The sequence below is a fragment of the Myotis myotis genome, unplaced genomic scaffold, assembly GCF_014108235.1.
Source record: "Myotis myotis isolate mMyoMyo1 unplaced genomic scaffold, mMyoMyo1.p scaffold_m19_p_1, whole genome shotgun sequence".
Taxonomy (NCBI): Eukaryota; Metazoa; Chordata; class Mammalia; order Chiroptera; family Vespertilionidae; genus Myotis; species Myotis myotis.
The window spans coordinates 135,056,224-135,079,103 of record NW_023416313.1 but is presented as its reverse complement, the minus strand read 5'-3'; the positions used below and the strand labels follow the sequence as shown (position 1 = coordinate 135,079,103).

At 38.8% G+C, this 22,880-nt stretch overlaps 1 protein-coding gene across 5 annotated transcripts in view; it reads right to left on the bottom strand.

Moving 5' to 3' along the window:
* SLC25A21 (solute carrier family 25 member 21) overlaps nt 1–22,880 on the bottom strand; it is a 533,790-nt gene that overhangs the window by 11,492 nt on the left and 499,418 nt on the right. For 4 of the 5 annotated variants that reach the window (XM_036352952.1, XM_036352969.1, XM_036352959.1 and 1 more), the window contains one exon: nt 18,377–18,541. In XM_036352952.1, the coding sequence (XP_036208845.1) occupies nt 18,377–18,541 (165 nt within the window). Of the gene's footprint in view, nt 1–17,155; nt 17,532–18,376; nt 18,542–22,880 lie in introns of those variants that run through there. The other variant, XM_036352985.1, reaches the window with a different exon arrangement.

Here is a 22,880-nt window from a genome sequence, read left to right as displayed (position 1 = left end):
TATGAGTCGGCACAGCATAGAAGCATGTGTTATTCCTCTTTGTATCATCTCTTGCACAGTGTATACAGTAGGAACTAAATAAATGTCTGCTGATTAGCCTATCACCATACTTATTTATTTTTACAGAAACAATGAGAATTAAGCTTAATTTTTAATCACTATTTCTCAAGACTCAGTGTCTTTTAGTCTGGAAATGAACCTCTATTAGAATTTTACATTTCTGTCTTTCTGTCCAGAGGCATTAATATGGGGACATGAGAAAACACTGGGCAAAGTGGAATATTTGAGGATAAATGAATTATCGAGAGTCTCAGGTCACAGAGCCAGGCCTGGGGCTTACTAGATGCCATTGCTCAGTGACTCACAGAAGGAACCATAATATGGCAGACTGACCAGAGTTTAGCAAAAGAATGCAAGGGGCACAGAGTAGATCTTGTAATATTACTCTTTGGGCTATTCTTTCTTACACTTCCTGCTTTTCCCCCTAGTAGGGAGAAGCACCCTTTTGCCTCAGGAATGAGGATTGTTGTAGCAGGACTACAAAGAGAGAGAAAAAGGTAACATTCAGTGGTTTTGGTTTTCAAGTTAGGCTCTTCCATGTATTAATCAGTTAATTTTCATAATCTTGGAGTTAAGAATTGTTACTATTATTCCTATTTTACAGATGAATATATTTAATCCAAAGGTTAAAGTATGAGAAGGGAATTTGAGTAAACTCAAGACTGCCTTAGGGCATATGTTTTTTACTGATACTTCTGAGGGTCAGCGGGTGGGCTGGTGGAGGAGGTGTCAAGAGCCTCCTGAAATTATAAGCAATGTGTAAATGGGCTTTTCTGGAGAGAGTGTCCATAGATTTTATCAGGCTCATAAAATTTAAAAACAACTTCATGAAACCATTTCCCCAACCAATAAATTTAAAAAGTAAGAAAAGGGCAGTGCAGAGTAGAAAACATGGGGGCTGATAATAGGAAGCCCTCATTTTTACAGGGGTTATCAGGCAATTCACTTTAGTGAAAAGATTTCTGCGCATGTTTCTCTCTGGAGTCAGATTACTCATACTTCTACTATATCTATGACCCCAGTGGTTCTCAAAGTGTGGTCCCCAAAACACCATTATCGGTATCATGTGGGAACTCATTAGAAATGAATATTGAGGTTCTACTCCAGGCCTAATGAATCCAAAACTCTGGGGATAAAGCCCAGCAATCTGTGTAAACAGTCCTCTAAATTATTCTGATGGATGCTAAAGCCTGAGAACCACTGCTTAACTGAGATTATGGTCCATCTCCTTGGATCCTTGGCCCCAATAAGTGATGCTTCAAGAGGCTCTGGATGTACTGGGAAGGATTTTAAATATTTCTTTGGTGGGAGCAAGGCTTTGTTTCTTTAAGGCTGTAGAACTAAAGGCAATGCTGTTAGCTGTTTCACCTCTCCTATTCCCAGCTCAGTCCAAAGCAAGAATGCACACATCTGTGAAGTTGTTGGGCCTCAGTGATACTCATCATGAAGTCCAAATGGGTCATTCTGTACTGGCTATCAGAAAATCACTCCAACATTACTGTCAACACCATAGCAACAAGTAACAACAACAACAACAAAATAATAGCAAAATAAACAGGAGCCTTAAAATAATAAACATGTAATGATATTTGTATTATTTTTCAAAATTTTCATTATGAGAAATAATGGTACTGTTAATAATAGTTACTTATTATAAAATACTAGAGGCCCAATGCATGAAATTCGTGCAAGGGGCTTGACCCTTGCATCTCCGGCTTCATCTGGAAGGTCATCTGGAAAGATGTCAGGAAGGTCGTTCGGCTATCTGGTCTAATTAGCATATTATGCTTTTATTATTATAGATAATGTAACATAAAAAAATATTCAAGACATATGTATTATATAAGAGCCCTAGGAATTAGGTATATAACAGCATTGCACAGACAAAGACATGAAACAAGTCAAGGACATGAGATAAGCCCAAGATCACACTGGTTATAAGAGGTAGAGCCTGGATTTGAACTCAGGTTGATCTGACTCCCAATAATATGTGCTTAATCATTACATCATATTGCTTTTCATCCATAATTTATTTGTATGTATTCATCCAACAGATATTTATTGGCTATCTATATATGCCTGGTCCTCCACTGGGTGCTAGAGTTGAGTGTGAAGGTAAATGGTCCAGAGACGGGGTGGAGGTGGGTGTATAATCAAGTATCACAGTACAATCTAATGAACACGAAAGTGGAAGAATGAACAAAGTGTAAGGGAAAACATGCAGGAGGGAGAAGGAAGTTACTCCTGGGCTTTCACTGTCAGTATCCTGTGAGAAAGTAACTAGCTTCTGTCTCTGAAAAATGTGGTCATGCCCCGCAGATGTGGTTCAGTGTTGAGCACTGACCTATTCCCAATCAGGGCATGTGCCTGGGTTGTGGGCTCGATCCCCAGGAGGGGGTGTGCAGGAGGCAGCGGATCAATGATTCTCTCTCATCATTGATGTTTCTATCCCTCTCTCCCTCTCTCTTCTTCTCTCTGAAGTAAAAAGCAAACGAAACAACACACACAAAAACAACAACAGAAAAACATGTAGTCGCTTGTTGGGTGCTTAGGAAGTCGAGAAAACATCTTATTACTATAAGTCACCATGCATTAGCTGAATGGCTGGCCCTCTGGCCTTGAGAATCACGTTATCTGGAATATTATTTTTCCCTTTCCAGTAGTTTATTTTAAAACTGGTAAAAGATGATGATGATAATGCTAAGACACTCACTGTGTGCCCGGCTCTTTGTTAAGCACTTTCAATATATACTGAAGACTCACAACATCCCTAAGCAGATGAGGTAATTGAGGCTTACAGAAATTTCCTACCTTCAAGGGGATATAATTTTGAGTTAGTCAAAAGAGAGTCAAGATTATATTATTTAGAAGTGAAGAAGCCAAAATATTGAGGAGCCCTGAGACTGTCAGGTATCAACAAGTAGAATTAGAGGCATATGTTTGCCTTTCAAAGCTGCAGTCTAATTCAACATCCAAGGAGATCATCTTTCAGTCCAAGGGAAGAATTAAGTGGTAGAAAATAAAATCCTAGCATCACAAGGTTAAAAGTGAACTCAAAGAGTGTCACTTAACCTAAGGAGTGACATCCCAGGATGGCAGCGTACGAAGCCTCGGGCCCTCTCTCCTCCCACAAACACACCGATTCAGTAACATGTCATGAACAAATTCTCTGTGTGAGAAATCTAAAAATTAGTTGGAAGTTTCCTGTACCCTGGGTGAACACAAAACTAGACTCATGGACATTCCCATCAGAGTTCCCACCCCCATATAGTGCCATACAATCAGGAAGACTTTCTAGTTGCCAGCTTCTCCCAGGGGAGGGAAGAAATTGGTTTGCATGTCTAGCACCTCCACTTTTCTTCGGAGATTCTCCAAAGGATTGGCTTCTGTATTGCCAGGCTTGGAGCTCTGATGGGTTCAGTACAGCCTAGCCACCTGTGGGAGAATGGAGATGACGACATGGGCTGGTAGATGCCATAGGTCCTTCCCACTGCTTAACACAGAGTAAGAGGATAAAAATCCCAGCTATAAGCTTCCCCATTGGGAGGCAAAGAGTTGGTCTGTGCACCCAACACCCCAACTTCTCTGGGGCTTCCCAAAGAAATGGCATCTTTCTTTTCAGTTTTGAAGTCCTGATGGGATCATTGCAGTCTAGCCACCTGGGGGAGCACTGAGAAGGAGGTTTGGACTGGTAGACATTATAGCTCTCCCCTTGCTCAGAGCAGACAAAAAACAATAGCTACCTACTTCTCCCTGGGGAAGAGAAAGAGTTGGCACAGACCTCTAGAATCCTCTAGTCAGACTGAATCAAGAGGATCATCTCCTTCATGAAGATTTTCTCCTGTATGAGGCCAGTCCATGAAGAATGAGAAAGATGCCTGCCTTTTCTAACACACACACAGACACACACACACACACATACACACACGACTAGGAATAGTGAAATGAATCCTGAGAAAGAAGAATAAAGCTAGAGGTATCACACTTCCTGATTTCAAAATATATTACAAAGCGACAGTAATCAAAACAGTATGACACTGGAATAAAGTCAAATGTATAGACCAAAGCAACAGAACAGTGAAGCCAGAAATAAATCCAAGCACATATGGTCAGCTGATCTTTTTTTTAAAAAATATATTTTATTGATTTTTTTACAGAGAGGAAGGGAGAGAGATAGAGAGTTAGAAACATCGATCAGCTGCCTCCTGCACACCTCCCACTGGGGATATGCCCGCAACCAAGGTACATGCCCTTGACCGGAATTGAACCCGGGACCTTTCAGTCCGCAGGCCGACACTCTATCCACTGAGCCAAACCAGTTAGGGCAGGTCAGCTGATCTTGAATAAAGGTTCCAAGAATACAAAATGAGGAAAGGATAGTTTTCAACAAATGGTGCTGGAAAAACTGGATATCCACATACAAAGGAATGAAATTGAATCCTCATCTTACACCATACACAAAAATCAACTAAAAATGAATCAAATAATTAAACATAAGACCTGAAACCATAAAACTCCCAGAGGGCAACATGTGGGAAAAGCTTCATGATATTGGTCTTGGCAATGATTTCATGAATATAACACCAAAAACACAGGAAACAAAAACACAAATAGACAAGTGATACTATGTTAAACTAAAAGCTTCTGAATAGCAAAGGAAACAAAAGAGTAAAAAGGTAACCTGTGGAATGGGAAAAAATATTTGCATACCATATATCTGATGAGGCATTAGTATCTAAAATATACAAGGAACTCCTCCTCAACACAATACCAAGAAAACAAATAGCAAGATTTAAAAATGGTTAAAAGATTTGAATAGATATTTCTCCAAAGAAGACATACAAATAGGCAACATGTATTTGAAAACTACTCAGTGTTACTAAGCACTTGGGAAATGTACATCAAACCACAATGAGATACCACTTCTTATCTCTCAGAATGGGTTTTATTAAAAAACAAAAGACAACAAGTGCTGGAAAGGATGTAGAGAAATTGGAACCCTGTATATTGCTTGTGGAAATGGAAAATGGTGTAGCCCCTAAACAAGTCATGAACAAATTCTGATGGGTTCAGCACAGTCCGAAGGTTTCTCAAAAATTAAAAATAGAACTATTATATGAGCAATCTCACTTCTGGGTATTTATCCAAAAGAATTGAAATTCGGATCTCAAAAAGATATCAGCAACTCCTATGTTCACTGTAGCACTATATCCAATGTGTCGAAACAACCTAAATGTCCATTGACAGATGAATAGATACAGAAAATATGGTATACACATACAATGGAATACTATTCATCTTTAAAAAGGAGAAAATTCTGCAATATGTGACAACATGGATGAACCTTGAGGACACTATGCTAAGCGAAATAAGCAAATCACAGAAAGACAAATCCTGCATAATTCCACTTATATGAGGAATCTAAAATAGTCAAATTCATAGAATCAAAGAGTGGAATGGGTAGCCAGGGACTGGGGAAGGGGAAATGGGTAGTTACTAATCAATTGGCTGAAGTTTCATCTACATAAGATGAGCAAACTCTAGTGACATTGTACCAATAGTCAACAATAACATACACTTAAAAATTTGTTGAGAGCAGATCTCATATTAAGCCTTTTTAATATAATAAAATAAAAGAATTTTTAAAATTGATGGAAAGAAGAATGTCACCTAGCCCAAGTAAAATATTTAAGATGGATCACATATTAAATATATAAATGGATATTAATGTTGATGAAAAATCTATGGTTATTAAAATTCCAACTGTCATCAATCAAAAACCTTTCTTTGTTTCTAACCCACATTCTTCATGAATAAGCATAAACTACTTTCCTCTAATTTTGTTTTGCTCAATTGCAAGGGCAATCAACTGTCACCATTCTTGATGTAATCCATCAAGATTTAAAAATCATTATTAAAATAACCTTTTCTTCTTCATGCTTAAATACACAGCTCGTTTTAAATATTTATTTCTAAGTAGTACATGTTATTTCCTCTTCTACAGATGAGTTTTATTCTTTTCTTTTAAATATTTTTTATTTTTTTCATAAAATATGGAATTTATAACTAAACTGGAGCTGAGTAGCCTGAAATGTTAAGGCATATTACATGCATTGATAGCAATACAAAATCAAATATTTATAGTTTAAAAAATAATAATTCCTCTGCAAACATTTTAAGGCTGAGGTTAACATTCTATTTTACAAATGAGAAAACTAAGAGAGAGAGAAGGTATAACTTACCAAAAAGATATGGCTAGTTGATAAGTACCAGGTCTCTTACTAGAACTCTCTGGCTGTTTCCATCACATTGTGATGTTTTGGTGAATGCAAAGGTGAAGAGATGTATTTACCAGCCCTCTTCAGGATGTATTTCCCTGACAGGACATATTATTTGTAGATTCCCCAAAGCTTAACAAGAATCACTAGTAAGTGATTCTAGAATGTTGGCAGTCATGATGTTTCACAACTTCTAAAAATTCAATGTAAGGCACCAAGTCATCAGAAATGGGACCATACAACTCAGATAATAACATTCAATTCAGTAAATACCTGTAATTTAACCATTTAATCCAACTATATAGCCAAGAGTTAAAGACAGCATCAATAATTTAAAGCCGTGGCACTTAAGAAGTTAATATGCACAGAGACAAAATATCTTGATCCAAAAAAAGCACACGCCGCCCTTTTTACCTTCCCTGGCATGAGCTTTGATGCCTTGCTTAGTGAATGGCCAGCTGGCTGGCTAGCTAGATAAACAGAGAACCTTTGCCCATCTTGCAGGCCGTTGTGATTAAGGTTTGGCATCTTTAAGAAGATATTCCATACAGAGACATGCCAGAAGGAAGATGGGGAAGTAGAAATTGTTAGTTAGTGAGGACCAGGGGTATGAGGGAGAAGGGCCAGGAAGCCTGATGCTTTTTACCAGGTAACATTGAACAGAGTTCATTGAAAAGAGTGTGGCATTAATATATATATATACTGAGTGGCCAGATTATTATGACCACCTGACATTTGTAGGCAAATTAGCTATAATTTCTCGCTGAAGTTGCTAGAGGGCCAGACCATTATAAATAGGGAAGCAGGTTGTTTACCACAACAGTAGAAGTGATTTTTTTCTGAAGATATGGGTGAACATCGCGATTTAACAGCCTTTGAACGTGGGATATATATTAATATGAGTGGACAGATTATTATGACCACCTGACATTTGTAGGCAAATTAGTCGTACACTGCATCTTATGGGATATGGAAGCCGAAGGCCTGTTCGAACACCTTTGCTGTCTGCAGTTACCAGATAAAATGTCTCCAATTCACACAGGAATACAAGGATTTGACAGTTGAGCATTGGAAAAAAGTCATGTGGTCCGATGAATCACGTTTCCAGTTGCATCAAGCAGATGGCAGAGTGAGAATTTGGCAGAAACAGCATGAAAGCATGCACCCCACATGCATGAGTACAACCCTTCAAGCTGGTGGGGGCAGTGTTATGGTTTGGGGCATGTTTTCCTTGCATGATCTGGGCCCTTTAATTCATGTGGAACAACGTCTGAATAGCACAACATACCTAAGTATCGTTGCTGATCAGGTTCATCCTATCATGTCGATGGCATCTCCCAATGGAGATGACTTCTTCCAACAAGACAATGCGCCATGCCACAGTGCTCGTATTGTGCAGGAGTGGTTTCAAGAACATGAGGGAGACTTTACCTTGCTTAGGTGGCCCCCACAATCACCAGATCTCAATCCAATTGAGCATTTGTGGAACGAAGTTAAAAGAGCCACCAGGCTGGTTCTGCAACCATCAAATCTCACAGAACCGGACAGTGCTATTCATCAGGCATGGTGTCAGATTCTTCGCATCACCTTTCAACATCTCGTGGAGTCAATGCCAAGAAGAATCGCTGCAGTATTGAAGGCAAAAGGTGGCCCAACGAAGTACTGATGGGGTGGTCATAATAATCTGGCCACTCAGTGTGTGTGTGTGTGTGTGTGTGTGTGTGTGTGTGTGAGTGTGTGTGTGTGTGTGTGTGTGTGTGTATTTATTTATATCCCACATTCAAAGGCTATTAAATCGCATTGTTTACCCATATCTTCAGAAAAAAAACAACACTTCTACTGTCGTAAACAACCTGCTTCCCTATTTATAATGGTCTGGCCCTCTAGTAACTTCAGCACAAAATTATAGCTAATTGTCCTACAAACATCAGGTGGTCATAATAATCTGGCCACTCAGTGTGTATATATATATAGTCTTTGAATCTTCCTACCTCATGTCAGCCTAAATCACATTTCCTCTGCTCCTTGCAATTCACTCACCCTTTAATTCTTCCTGGTACCACACCAAATCTGAGATCCTTACTATTTTAGCTTTGAGTCATTTTCATAGAGTTCCTAAAGACCTAACTTGAAATCAGTATATTCTGGTAACTCAGACAACCTTAAAATGAGAACATGGAGAGAAACGTTCTCTGTTCAGGATTGGCCTTGGATGATTCTAGGTGGATATAATGTTGCTTTTCAAAAACTGCTAAAATAGACTTGCTATTTGAAGAACTAAAATTATTATTCAGAAGTGACTGAAAGAGATTGCCATAAATGCTTTGGATAAAAAAAACTAAAGACACTATGGTCAAAACTAAAGACCCCTAGGAGTCACATGATTTTCAGGGTATCACAAAGCATCTCTTTGCAGAACTCTTTTATTCTTCTCCTTCTTCCCTGAGTGGGAGAGTAGATTGTTTGATGAGGAGAATGTCAGATGATTCAAAAAGAATTGAACATTTTAATAAATCTATTACTCAGTAATTACATTACATATAAACATGTGGTCAAACCAATTTTAATAGGCTGTATCACAGTTATTTCCATAATATTACAAATGATTAGTTTGTGCTAACAGAACACATCAATTCTATACTTAAATTTATCACTATCAATAGTTTGGGGTTTATGATACAGTCCTTCATTTTCTCAAGGCTGTAATCAAGAGGTGATACAAACATGAAGTTCGTGATATATGAAGAAACTGCAGAAGACCCATCCTAGTAATACATTTTTGAAAGTTTCATTTTCTTTTGAATCATCCTTGATTTCAGAAAAGCACTTGAAAAAGTCTCCCATGTTATCCTGATTAATAGACATTGAATTCATAAAATACTGAATGGAGGATGGATGGGAGAATAGATGGAGAAGCCTCATCTAGCTGAACAAAATGGTTCTGTAAAAGATGCATCCATATGGCAGCCTGAAGAGGGGCTGGATGAACCTGGTAAAGATGTGGAAGGCCTGCTCTTTGGATCTGCTGATGACACAGGCTGGGTGAGGAAGCTAGAATGATAGATGAGGGACTCCATGTCATCTAAAAATTATCATCACAGGCTCCAGCACTGGACTGAACCCACAGGATTAAATTTAATCATAATGAGTACAAACTGCACAAGTTCAAGATGAGAGAATCTTGACTTGACTGCTATTCATGTAATCTTGGACCTTAAATGACCATAAAGATTTATACATGCTAACATCTAGATGTAAAAGCAACACCCATTCACTACCCTCCAAAACCCTGACAAATACCCCAAGAATTCATCTCTGTCCAATCTTTGGCTGCATTAAGAAAGATGTGTGTTCAGATCACAGGAAGGGTTGATCCTAGTGTACTCTGAATTGATCAACTTAAAGCTGTAGTATTGTGTTTAGTTCTAACACTGACATTGACAAATATGAGACAGACCTCACAGAAAATGAGAAAACATTTTTGAACAGGAGTTGAGGAACTGTCAATATATTCTGAAGAAGGAACGACTCAAAGGCTCAAGTATCCATACAGTTAAAGAATCACAGTACAATGGAGCATGGGCCCTGGCACCAGATTGCCTGGGTCCAATCTTTGACAGGATTGTTAGGAGAGGGCACCAAACTCTGACACTTTCTGTGAAGATACCTTCAAAGTCTCTTAAAGGGCTGAGCCATGCCACATTCACCTTTGTATGTATACTGGGTCTGACACATCATAGGTGTTTAATAAATTCTTTATCTCTCCCCTATAAAGACATACTACACAAAGAACCAAGATCTCAGAAGCAATTACAAAGGAGGTAAATACATACACCTGGTAATAACCACAAGGCAAATAATAGCCACTCACATTGCCTGCCCCACAGCTGGCAATGGTCATCATGGAAATGATGTGGTGTGTTGAAATCACAGTTGTCTCCTGGTAACTGAACAAGGAGGCAGCCTGAATGAAATTGAACTGCTTTTTTTTTTTTTTTTTTTTTTTAAAAGAAGAAATTTGCATTTTAGATATTGTAAGTTCTAATGGGTCAAAGTCAACTAGGAGAAGAGTGTGATATCGATGTATGCCTTTCATTTTCTCTAATCTTGGCTCTCTTTTGTTTTTTTGTTCATAAACTTTGACAAAAGTATTTTCCCCCTGATGTTATGGTATCTTACTATTTGTCTCCCTTTGAATATACCTGTTTTTGAAGCTTAAGGAAAAGATACATTTGTTTCCACTTCACAGCTATCAGAAGAATCTATTACAGTGTTTGTTTTTTCTTCATGTGAGATAATTTGGGGAAATGCTAGCTCCTCACTCCACAGAAGGTCACTAACTAAAATGAGATGGTTTAATTGATAAGCATTCTTTAAGGAATGTGGAGTATTCCCAAGATCCTATCCTTGCAGGGCTCTGGGCTTTGGAATGAAATCAAAGTCTTGTTAAAAGCCCAGCATCTAATTGTAGCCATTCAGAAAATAGCCATGAAAATTTCTTCCCCTCCTAAGCTATTTGTTCTTTAAAGTGTTGTGAAATGTAAAATAATTTTAAAGGTCTTGCCTGCTTAACTCAAATTATAAAATACATACAATGTCAAAATGAGTTGGGTGTAATCACAATAGTTATCACTTGATTATTATATATAACATATTATATATAATAATCAAGTGATAACTATATAACTGTATATATATATATATCTGTCTCATATTTATTTATTGGATCTTTTTATTTACATGGGTATTTATTTATTTACATGGGTAGATAATGCCTTTTGAGAGTCAACTATGATATAGTTAACTGAGTATTATCATACAAAATGCAGGAAAGCATTAATATATTTCCTTGGGAACCCAGTAGAATTTTTCTGTTTTGGTGTGCTTTATCTATTCCTTGCCTCAATAAAAGCACTGACCCCAAGGAAAACTAACAAACTGGGTTCCAAAAAGAAAATTCTAAAGGTTGAGAAGTCAGGGCAGACACACAGATGCTTTGAAATGGAGGTAGGCACATGATCAAGAAGAAGGCTTTGAACCAAGTTTATTTCATGAGATTCTACTTCTAGAATTCTTCTATAAATGAAACTTTCCCATGCCAATTTAGTTCCACTTATGTAATATGTTTGTTTGACACAACTCTTCAATTAAATTCACTAAAGAGCAGTCAGCTGCCTTACTATTACTTGTCTAAAAAATCCTGGCCCAGTTACCATCTGCAACCTCCATTGCCTCCTTTTCCCCATGGTTCACCATACACCAGTTACACTCATTCCTTATCTGCTCCCAGCTTCCCCAAGCCTCTTTCTGCTTCAGGGGAGACACACATCTCTTCATCTTCCTCCTCTTGGCTTGGCTAATCTTCATCCTTGAGTCCCAGCCTAGACATCACCCTTCTCACCAGGGGTCTAGATTAGGCTAGAGGTTCTAAATTCCCACAGCTTTAGTTGTCTTTCATGGTACTTAACATGATTGCCATGACTCAGTTCCCTGTGCAATGACTTGTTTATTGTCTGTCTCCTCTGTTGGTCTGTAAACCCCATTAAGGCAGAAGCAGTGCTGACACTTAGCGAGATGGTACCCAGCACATGGCAGATGTGCCATGAATACTTTTGGAATGAACGAATAGAAGGAACCCACTGAGAACCTAAAGCTACTTGCACCTCATTTCCATCAACTTGGGTGGCGCCTGACTGGAAAATGTTGGCCTGAAGTTTACTTAAGAAAGTGTCTGAACCTCTGCTCCCCTTTTCTCTGCCCTCCCCATATTCCTCCTTCCGAACACCCCCTCCTCCTCAGGGAGTCTGTGGAAACTGCCAATGAAAGATACTGCTTTTTACTGTAGAATCTTGTCACATATCCTGGAATTTTATAGATAATATATAGTTTTACTCCATTGGTCACCAGAAAGGAGAGCTGTTCTTAATGAAATTTTAATGCTCTTGCCCTTCCCATTACCGGATGATTGGTAAGACCGATGATCGAGTGAGAGAGAATCAGAAAAATAAATGGCCATAAATTAAATCCTACTATGACCCAATTCTACTGAGATTCTTCTTTTCAAAATACAAACAGCTCTGTCTACATTCTCCACTTGAACCCAAAGGTGTATTTTTCATTCAGCTTATTGTGCACCTTAGGGAAGGATATGGCTCTAAATTATGAAACGAATACATTTCCACATTTCTTCAGATAAACTGAAGTGGGTCTGGCACCACCCTCAGGTTTTCTACAGAATCTACAAAACAAAGAAAATGTTAGAAATCAAGAGAAAAAATTTGCATTTCAAAAAGGCAATCTTTTATGAATATTACCTCAACAGAAAATAAAATATGTTTGACTTAAATGCTGTCTGTAGTAAAATGACCACAGGGACAGGTTTAAATGGTGTATTAAGTAAGAAAGATTGAACATATGAAAAATTGTTCTTTCCTAGAATATTTCTAACCCACACATGTAATATATATCATGGCAAAATACAACACAAAAGGTCTATTGTTTTGGAAAAATAACCTACAAACTTGCTTAATTAGTTTACATACAAACTAAAAGCACAGTTTTTCCTGTTGACAGTCATGAGTTTTAGATAGTAATTTTGACCATTATTACTATTTTACTTATGGAAACATATGAAAAACAGAAAATATGGAACTAGAGGACAAAGTTATTAAAGACATGCAACATTTAAATCTCATTTGTGTGTCAACATCACAAATATTATGCTCTGACTATCCCCAACTTGGAAGGGGAATGAAAGAAATTGTTTTTTGGAATGAAAGCTTACTCCCATGGATATTTAAAAAAGATGTCAGCATTTAAGTTAATCGGTATCTGCTTCTAGTGGGCTTTACTTTGAGAAGGATGGCCTCTTTCTGGAGAAGAGGGATAATTCTTCATACTGACATTCCATTCCATTTACTGCAAGATGTAAACGAATGCCTCCAGTAAATGAATTCCATGGCCATTTAATATCCAAAGCAGTCTTTCTCTATTGCAGCCACTTATTCACCATTCAGTAGGGACAGCTAGATCCTAAAAATAAATCTGAAAGAATACAACACAGGTCGCCGTGTTCAAGCTGTTAATGTCTAGGTTTTCCAGGGCTGTGTCTTATAGTTCTGTTTTTATTGTGTACAGACTAAGGATGTGAAAAGAGAGGCCCAGGTTACAGGTCTGAATGAGGCACAAGATAAATTTGGTTATATTATCTGGATATTCTAACTTTTCACTTATTTAAATTTTTTTAAAAAAATATTTTTATTGATTTCAAAGAGGAAGGAAGAGGGAGAGAGACATAGAAACATCAATGATGAGAGAGAATCATTGACTGGCTGCCTCCTGCATGCCTCCTGGGGACCAAGCCCACAGCCCAGGCATGTCCCCTTGACCAAAATCGAACCTGGGACCCTTCAGTCTGCAGGCTGATGCTCTATCCACTGAGCCAAACCAGCTAGGGCCACTTATTCAAATTTTAGTAACCATTTTAAGAGATAACTAGATGAGACAAAATACAAGGTAAAACGTAGAAGCAAAGCATTTCATGGTCCAGTGGGCAGAGTGCTGGCCTCTGGGTCTTTCCCTCTCCATGCTGTGACCTCAGCTAAATCACTTCAGTAACTTTCAGCTCTGAGCCTTAATCTCCCATTCAGTTTCCTTATCTGAAAATGAGTTACTGTGACGAGGATGAGGCAAAATCAGAGAGATCACAAAAATGGTTTTAATAGTATGAAATATCCAGAAGGTCAGAATATTTCTGTGATAATTAGAAAAATGTATCTATGAGAGATCACCAATCTGAAGAGGTAAGCTAAAAACTTCAGGGGTGGATATTTGACCTGAGTTATCTGGGCTTACTGCTGCAAGTTCTTGTTTCACGTCTGCAGACATAGCCCTAGAGTTCAGTAAAATGTGAAAACGTTAACTAGGTACTCTATTTTATGAGATTCTATTAAATTTTTCACTGATTTATTACATGCTGATTATAGAAGCTTCCCACAGCTCAGAATGGTATAAAGAAAAATTACTTTCCCTCCACTGCTCTTGCTTTTTCCTGCCCCTGCCCCGCATACATCCACATACACCCACGTATGCACGCACACACACACACACACACACACACACACACACACACACACACAACTCCCAATTTCCACTCCCTAGAGATCATCTTTAGCTTCTTGTAAAATCAAATACTTCAAAAATGGTAAACACTGGAAGACAATTTATAGATTTAAAAATATATTAAAGAAAAATCAAGAATTATCCCATGCCACTCAGGGTTGGTGAAATCTCAAATTCCCTTGGAACAACAAACTGACCAATTGCTGGATGAGGGAACTGAAATCATGACCCTGTAAACAAACTGCCTAAAGTGTGTAGCTAGAGACAGCCTACAGCAAAGATGGAATAAAGCCCTCAAGGAATAGCATCTCCTCCACACAGTTAACAACTTGATGATGTTCTTCAACATGTTTTAATGATTATCATACCTTCCTCTTCACAAAGGATTGATTTATTATGGCTTAAATTTAAAGAATACTGGTTTCCCAGTTTTGAATCAGGCTTAGATTACAGAACACATAAAATCAATGACTTTGTTCTAGGCAAGAAAAAACACAGTGTTCATTTAAGTGCAAAAGAAACAGTCCTGGGGAAAAAATTTATGTAGTTCATGCTAACTGTTCCCCCCTCTGCTCCTTCCCTCATCTTTGTCATCAGCACCACCACAATGAACACTTCTATGGCACCTTCAAATTCACAAGCAACTTCACATACTATTTATTTTAATCCTCAAAACAATGTTATCAGGAAGAATAAACGATCTTAGCTTCTTAATTTGCAGATTAAAAACAAAACAAAACTGAAGCTCAGAGCAGTGAAGTGATTGGCCCAAGACCATTCATCCTGTAAACGTATACTTGCCTAGGTATACTGATGACTTCTAAGTGTCTATATCTCCAGCTCAGATCTCTCCTCTCAAGCTCCAGGACCCACAATCAACATTCAACATCTGCACTTTGGAGTTCCAAATGTGGTTAAACTCAGTTTCCAGACTAAGTCCATAATATTCTCTCATAAACTTTTTTCTCATTCAAAGGTTTTCTTTCTCAGTGACTGACACCATTATCCTTTCAGTTGTTCAAGTCAAAAGCCTAAGTGTCCCCCCTAACTACCCCGTCTGCTCTTAATATATATATATATATATATATATATATATATATAGACTTCATCATCACATCCTATAGATTTTGCCTTCTGAAGATTCCTCAAATCTTTCCATTTCTTATTGTCTTCACCATGAACACTGTCCAATACCTCAGCATCTCACATTGAAATCATTTCCATGTTACACCCTGCCTTTCCCTCACCACCCCTACTCTACTCATATTCCATGCTGCAGCCAGAGTGATTCCCCTGCTTAAAATCTTTGGTTGGCTTCCCAGTGCTCTTCAGATGAAGAAAAGAATCCTTAGTGTGGACTATGAGGGCCAGTATGATCTCATCCTTGTGAACTGGCAAGATAAATGAGCTCTTTCCATAGTTTCAGAATACCATGATGTCATTTAAAAATGAATATTAAAGCTTCTGTTTTTTAATGCACATTTATTAATTGTAGAATGAAGATTGCACATATAGCTATTTTTAAGCATTAGTAACATATGAACATATATAAATCTTATTGTCTCCCTGAATTTCTTTCTTATATATAACCAAATTCATTCTATTATACCATATGCATTAATATCCATGCAAAAATCCTGTATAATAAAAGGCTAAGATGCAAATCAACTGAATGACTGGTCACTGTGATGTGCACTGACCACCAGGGGGCAGACGCCCAACACAGGAGCTGCCCCCTGGTGGTCAGTGTGCTCCCACAAGGGGACCGCTGCTCAGCCAGAAGCCAGGCTCCTGGCTGGTGAGTGCAGCAGCAGTAGCGGAAGCCTCTCCCGCCTCTGCAGCAGCTCTAAGGATGTCTGACTGTCGGACATCCCCCGAGGGCTCCCGGACTGCTAGAGGGCACAGGCCAGGCTGAGGAACCTCCCCCCCAGTGCATGAATTTCATGCACTGGGCCTCTAGTATAGTATATATAATGAAATACATAGGGTCGGCCAAAAATAGATTTACAGTTGTGAGTATGTGAAACACAGTTCATTCTCATGTTATTATTTTATTGTATTGTATTATTTCCATACAAACAACTGTAAACCTGCTTTTGCCCCACCCTGTATTATCCTATCTAATAAAAGATAAAAAGGGTAATTAACTGTACCACCGCTACGCTTCCTATTGGCTAATCAGGGTGATATGCAAATTAACTGCCAACAAAGATGGCGGCCGGCAGCCACGCAGCTGAAGCGAACATGAGGCTTGCTTGCTCCAGTGATGGAGGAAGCCAAGGTTCCCCTCCTGTTGCGGCCTGGGTCTGAGCCCGAAAGCAACAATGTTTCAATTATAGAAACTAAACAAACCCCAGATACCTGCTTTCAGCTGGCCGTGGCCTCAGAGCTGGGAGCACCAGTGACAGCAACAATGTTTCAATTATAGAAGGTAAGTAAATCTCAGAATAAAAAAAAAAAAAAGAAAAAAAGGAGAGGCTGGGAGCTTTAGTCACTGGCCAGCCTGAAAATGGCCCTCAGCCCCTCACCCAGACTGGCTAGGCACCCCAGTGGGGACCCCCACCCTAAAGGGGATGTGGCCAGCCTGAAAACAGCCATCAGTCCCTCATCCAGGCTGGCCAGGCACCCCAGTGGGGGCCTTGAAAATTTTTAATTGTTGAACAAGGGATCTTGCATTCTCATTTTCCCTCAGCCTCACATTGTTTAACCCATTCTTGCTAAAAAGAATCTTAATATATTAAAAGCCAAAGTCTTTCGTGTCATCAGGCCCCGAGCGTTCATTGCACTCTATTTCTATACTTCACGAACGCAACAGGAGAAGAAGAGCTGAGGACCACCAGAGTCAGAATTGTCGGTCAGTGGGAGGATCTACCTATATTGTGGCCAGTCATAGATTTCCGATGAACAAAACAAGCTTCTACTCAATAAATGAGATTTCCAAGCACAGTGAAACCTGGTTAACAACCTTGGCTAGTGAGTGAGGTAATACCACAGATGGGTAACTTGGAGCATGCCTTGGATTCAGCTGTCCTCATACTTGCGACAAATCTTGGCCTAGAATATGGGGAGTAGCTGGGCAAAGATAGGTGTAAATAACTTCACATTAGGAATATTTTTATGACTTATAAAAAGTCCTTCAATGCTTCTGTACTAAGCTAAATGAAAAACTGAACCCCTCCTGGAAGCCGCCTGCATGTGAAAAATGTTGCCCCAACTGCTGCTTCCAGGGTCGCAATTTTTATTGCCAGCAGGCGGTCTGATGGTGGGGAAATTCCTCGCAAAAGCCCACAGGTGCCCATTTTAAAGCACATCGTGTAGTATTTTTATCTTCTAGAAGTTGAAAGGCTGCTGGCATCTGTAAGTTACCATTTAAAAGATAATAATGATTATTATTATTTTGCTTCAAAAGCAAATAATCCTAGAAGAACTTGTTTACTACTTGCCTTAATTAACTTATGCAAACTTAACATTTAAGATCTAGGTAATATTTCAATTTTAGGCTGACGATTTTCCTCATGAGCTCAGAATTTATTTACAACACAAATATTTAAACTTTCTGAGAACGTTATGCTTTTAAGATAAAAATTAAGTAATAATATAGTTTCTAGAAATCCCCATTAGTGGTAAATGTGAAGCATTCATGTGCAATGGCACATTCAGGTATAATGTGATTGGTGTCAGACTTGGGTTCAAGTCTCTGCTTTGCTATTTATTATGTGATCCCGGGTACATGACTTGATATTTCCAAATTCAGAACAGCACAACAACACTGAATGAATAGGGCTGATGTGAGGATCCATTACATGAGTGATGTAAGTGTTCAGCACAGTGACCGGGACATGATAAACACTCCACAAATGCAGCTATCATCATTGATAAGATTTTCCCTCCAGAATTTTAATAGATTAAGCAGTTACCTTATTGACAGGAATAATGTTTTTGACATTATAGTAGAAGCCAAAATAAACCATGTTGAAAACTCCATGACGTCCCAAAGTTGCTGTAAGTCCTTTGTTGAGGCCCTGGAGTCCCAAACCTTCCGTCTTAATGATGTGTCTTGCGTAGCTCATAGTGGATGGCTGCTGCAGGAGAGAGGGGCAAAGCCAGAAAAGATCATCTTTGGGAATGTGAGATAGAATAAATTACTATATAGCTATCCTTCAAGCCAGAATTATTAGGGACTTCTTTCCCCAAACATGAGCAATCAGGTCTAAATCCATGCTTTTAAAATTAGGAAACCCAAAAAGTAAACAAAATTGCATGTATAACAACAGGCCTTAAAGGGAAGATTGTTGGCAAAGAGAAATATCTTTGGTGGAATTAGTGAAACTAATGTCATGTAATAACTACCACCACTTTCAACATGTTAATAGTTGTATTCAATTCTGGATTATCCACACTAATGGAGGGGATTAGCTATATGGATATACTGTTAATCCATATCTGTGTATAATCCAAAAGGAATTTATATTTGGTTCCTGAATTCAGTGTATTTACCTTTCCATTTCTGTTTTCTAAAGCAAATGTTACATTGCCTCAACAGTTTAAATGGGTGCTAAGCTAGAAATCAGGCCTGGCTAGATGATTGTAGACTCCCTCCGGAGGGCGGGCAATCAGCATGTGTATTACTTGCTGTGATAAATGACAAATCAGTGGTGTTGGGAGTACTGGGGTACCTCTAATTCACTCCTTTGCAGTCCTCTGATTGATTACCCAAGGTTGAAATACCTTGACTGCTGGAATCAGTCTACTGCTATTTCTGGAACACGCTAAAGAGCTCACTGTTCATTACAATACAATTATAACAACTTATGTGGGTTTTTTAAAAAAAGGTTGTTTCCTTTTTGGAAGTATGGTACAAAGGATATCTCTTCTTGTTAAATTTTCAATGGTAAATAGAAGAAATATTCAGTATTTATTTATTATTTTGCCCATAAGGCAAGTGTCTGGGCTGATATTTATATGCTATTTCACTGGAGCAGGTTGCTGGTGTGGTCCTGGCGTCTGATGTGCTTTCTGACTAAAGTGTTCTTATCATGTGCAAGTAAAGCTGCATCGGCAGAACAGAATAAAACAAACCCAAACAAGGCTTTTTATCTAACTTGTATTTATAGCTATGTCATTAACATGATGCATTAAATGAGCTTGTTTATATAGTAAATCCTATAGTTTTTACTCATAAATGTTTTTAAAACTCTAGCTATAATTCTACACTCAGCGTCATCTTTTCAGTTTAGAATATTAATTAGAATAAATTAGATTGAGCTTCAGAAAATCCTTTTTGTAACATGAAAAAAATCACATGAGAATGTATCTTAAAACAACAAAAGACATTTCATATAGGAGAACCAAAAATCCTCAGAAGGTTAGAGTTCACTCTGTTTTACAAAATGGGATGTTTTTGTTTGTGTTCTGGCACATTTGACTATTAACCCAAATTGTTTATTTTGATTTTCAAAATAGACTGGAGGACAAGTTGAGCAGAAGTTCATTTCTGTTGGAGAGACTCTGGATGTGCTGAGCAAACTGCTCTGCACTGCTCGCTTGCCCTGAGGACGGCGGCCTACAGGGCAGGGGAAAGGAGAGGTGGCACTTCCCCTGGGCAGGGCAGGAACAGGGCAGAAGTGAGGCCTCCTGGACCAAGGTTGATCAATAGTGGTGTTCCCTGCATCCAGCCCAGGCTTTCCCTCCCTCCTCACACACTCTGAGGCCTTGAGGTTCAAGAAGATGAGAACTCATCTAGATTCTAGACTCAGAGCAAAGGAGGAACCAACAGCTTTGAATGAAAGTGCAGATTAGCATAGCTTTCTCTAAGTGAAACAGATCTAAAGATGAGTCTATTGTTTAAAAATCCTAGTGTGATAAATTATCAGAATTAAAATAGTAGACTTCTATTAGATCTTGGTGAAGGTCAACAAATATTCAAGTGACTTTTACTGATGGTCTAGTGTCTGCTTTTCATTGCTTTGGGTGGTAAGTGGGTACAAGAAAGTATAGCACATGGATTTTGAACTCAAGTGCCTATTGAATTAATCATTAAATAAATCAAAGGGTAGTATAGTAGCTAGAAATAGGGGGTCAGAGCCAGACAGCCCCAGGTCTGAGTCTTAGCAGTACCACTTGCTAGCTCAAGTGATTATTTCATCCTCTGATTTATCTTCACTTTACTCAATTATGAAATAAGGATAATAATACAATCTTCTTCACAGGATTGTTATGATAAGTAAGTCAATGAACTATGTCCTATGTAAGAATTCACTGTATGCTAGCTGTTAATAATAGCAATAAGGCTTATAAAAAGTAGTTATAATAATTAAATAACAGATGGGAAATGACAATCAAAAGGTGGAGGCTGATTTGAGGGAGAGGAAGGACGTGGATAACTAGCCTCCTCCTTCTCATTCCTTCCTTTCCCTTTTCTAGAGCCCAGGACCCTTGTGACAAAGTCTAAAAGAAATGCATCCAGAATGCAAATTATAGGTTGGCTTCCTCTGAGGCTCACCAAATCCAACCTCTGGGCTAGAGATCTCCTTCCATGGTTAGTTCCTTACCCTGGAAGCGTTCCTCTTGGGAGCAGTAGGTCCTGTAAATTGCCTCTTCCCTATGCCTCAGTAAGAATTATCAGTAAGAACTCTCAGGCTGGGAATGGAAAAACACACTAATCAGGCCTTCACCTCACACATTCATGTATGTTAGCAGGTATCTGGAACACAGTGAGTGCTCATCAATATTATCCATATCCTAGATTCTTAGTACTTTACATAGCATCTTATTTAATCCTTTCAACAGGTGTGTGAGATAGGTATTATCATACCCTCATCTGACAGATGAGGAAACTAAGGTCAAGTTACTGACCAAAGATCACAGAGTGAGTGGTAATGTCAAGTGCAAACTGAGCAACCCCCACAACTCCAAGTTTGTACTTTTATGCTCTGCTTAGATTTGCCATCGTAGCATATATGATTTCTTCTTAAAAAAACCCTGTAAGGTGGGAAGTAGGTATATTCTCCTAATTTTTCAGGTAAGGAGACCAAGGATTGTTAAGTAATATTCCTAAACCCAGTGCTGTTCACATTCTGTGGACTCATTCTTGTTATACATACGCAGTAAGATTTTCAGAGTCTGATAATCCAACTCATTCAGGTAATAGATACATAATAACACAAATACATTTTTCTGATAACTCAGGGCATTGAGATTAAGGAAAACCTGAACTGAAATTCCCGTAAAAATTAGGAGTGTGCTTTTTGCTTCATTCAGTGACACTGCATCACACACATGTAAGCAAATATTTAATTAGAAAGGCAAAACGTGACTTCCACTAGGATGCTTAAATAGGAAAATAGAGAGTCATTTTGACTAGATCTCTGTAAACACAAGGAATTTTACTAAACTTATTTGATTACTGGGCTTCCATTTCAAAACCAAATGGTGACTGATTAGCAACATCAGCCAAATGATTCCAATACTATCCAGCCCAGCAGGTCACCCACAGTTTGGTTTCCTTCCAATATTTAGATTCACTCCAGTTTTCATATTTAGTTACCAAATGTGGGCCAAATGGCATTCTAACTTCCCTAGATGTACCTTTTATTGACTGGACCAGAGCTGCAAGCATGGGAGAACAGTGGATTGGAATGTAGCTGATATTGTGATACCACACAGCTTTCCCTGCCAGAAATATTTCCATTTGAAGGAACTCAAAGTCTTCTTTAACTTTGACCTCTGCTGTTGCCAGGTGTGAATTGGTGGGAACTCGCTGTTTCTTCCTGCGCCATTTATTTAACAATATCTATTGAGTACCTCCTAGTTGCCATGCACTGTGCTAAGTGTAGCACTTTGCCCATATCCTAGAGACATAAATGTTTTTGCTTTGGTTTTTATTTGGAGAGATATGCTGGTAATTTTTGTAAGTACCATGAAAGACAAAGCTGTGAGAATATTCCATAATAATTATGAAATATGGAATCAAATTTCTGTTTTAAAAGTCCTTAAGTTGCTCACTGGAAAGAGAAGGCCCTTTGCCTGTACCGTGCTCCCAGGCACCACTCCAGGGCTCCGATTCCTTACCCTCTGAGAGCCCAATATTACCAACAAATCACTGAGATGCCTTATGGCAGCCTAAGCTATTTTTCCTGGAGTTCCTCCCTCCAACTACTGTCCATAGCTGGCTCTGATTAGCTGGTGAGATCACAGACAGAGGTTTCAGGTGGTGAGCGCTGTTCCCCGGGTAAACAGCTATCAGAGAATGGCCACTAGGTACAGGCGAGGGGTGCGTGTCAGTGGATTTCTCATTCCTTCCAGCCAGGGAAGAGCTCTCGGCACACCAGGTCAAAACACAGCACGCTCCACATTTGTTCCTTTACTGCTTCCTAAGGCAAGGTGATTTTTGCTGCATTTTAGAGCAAATAGAATAAGGAT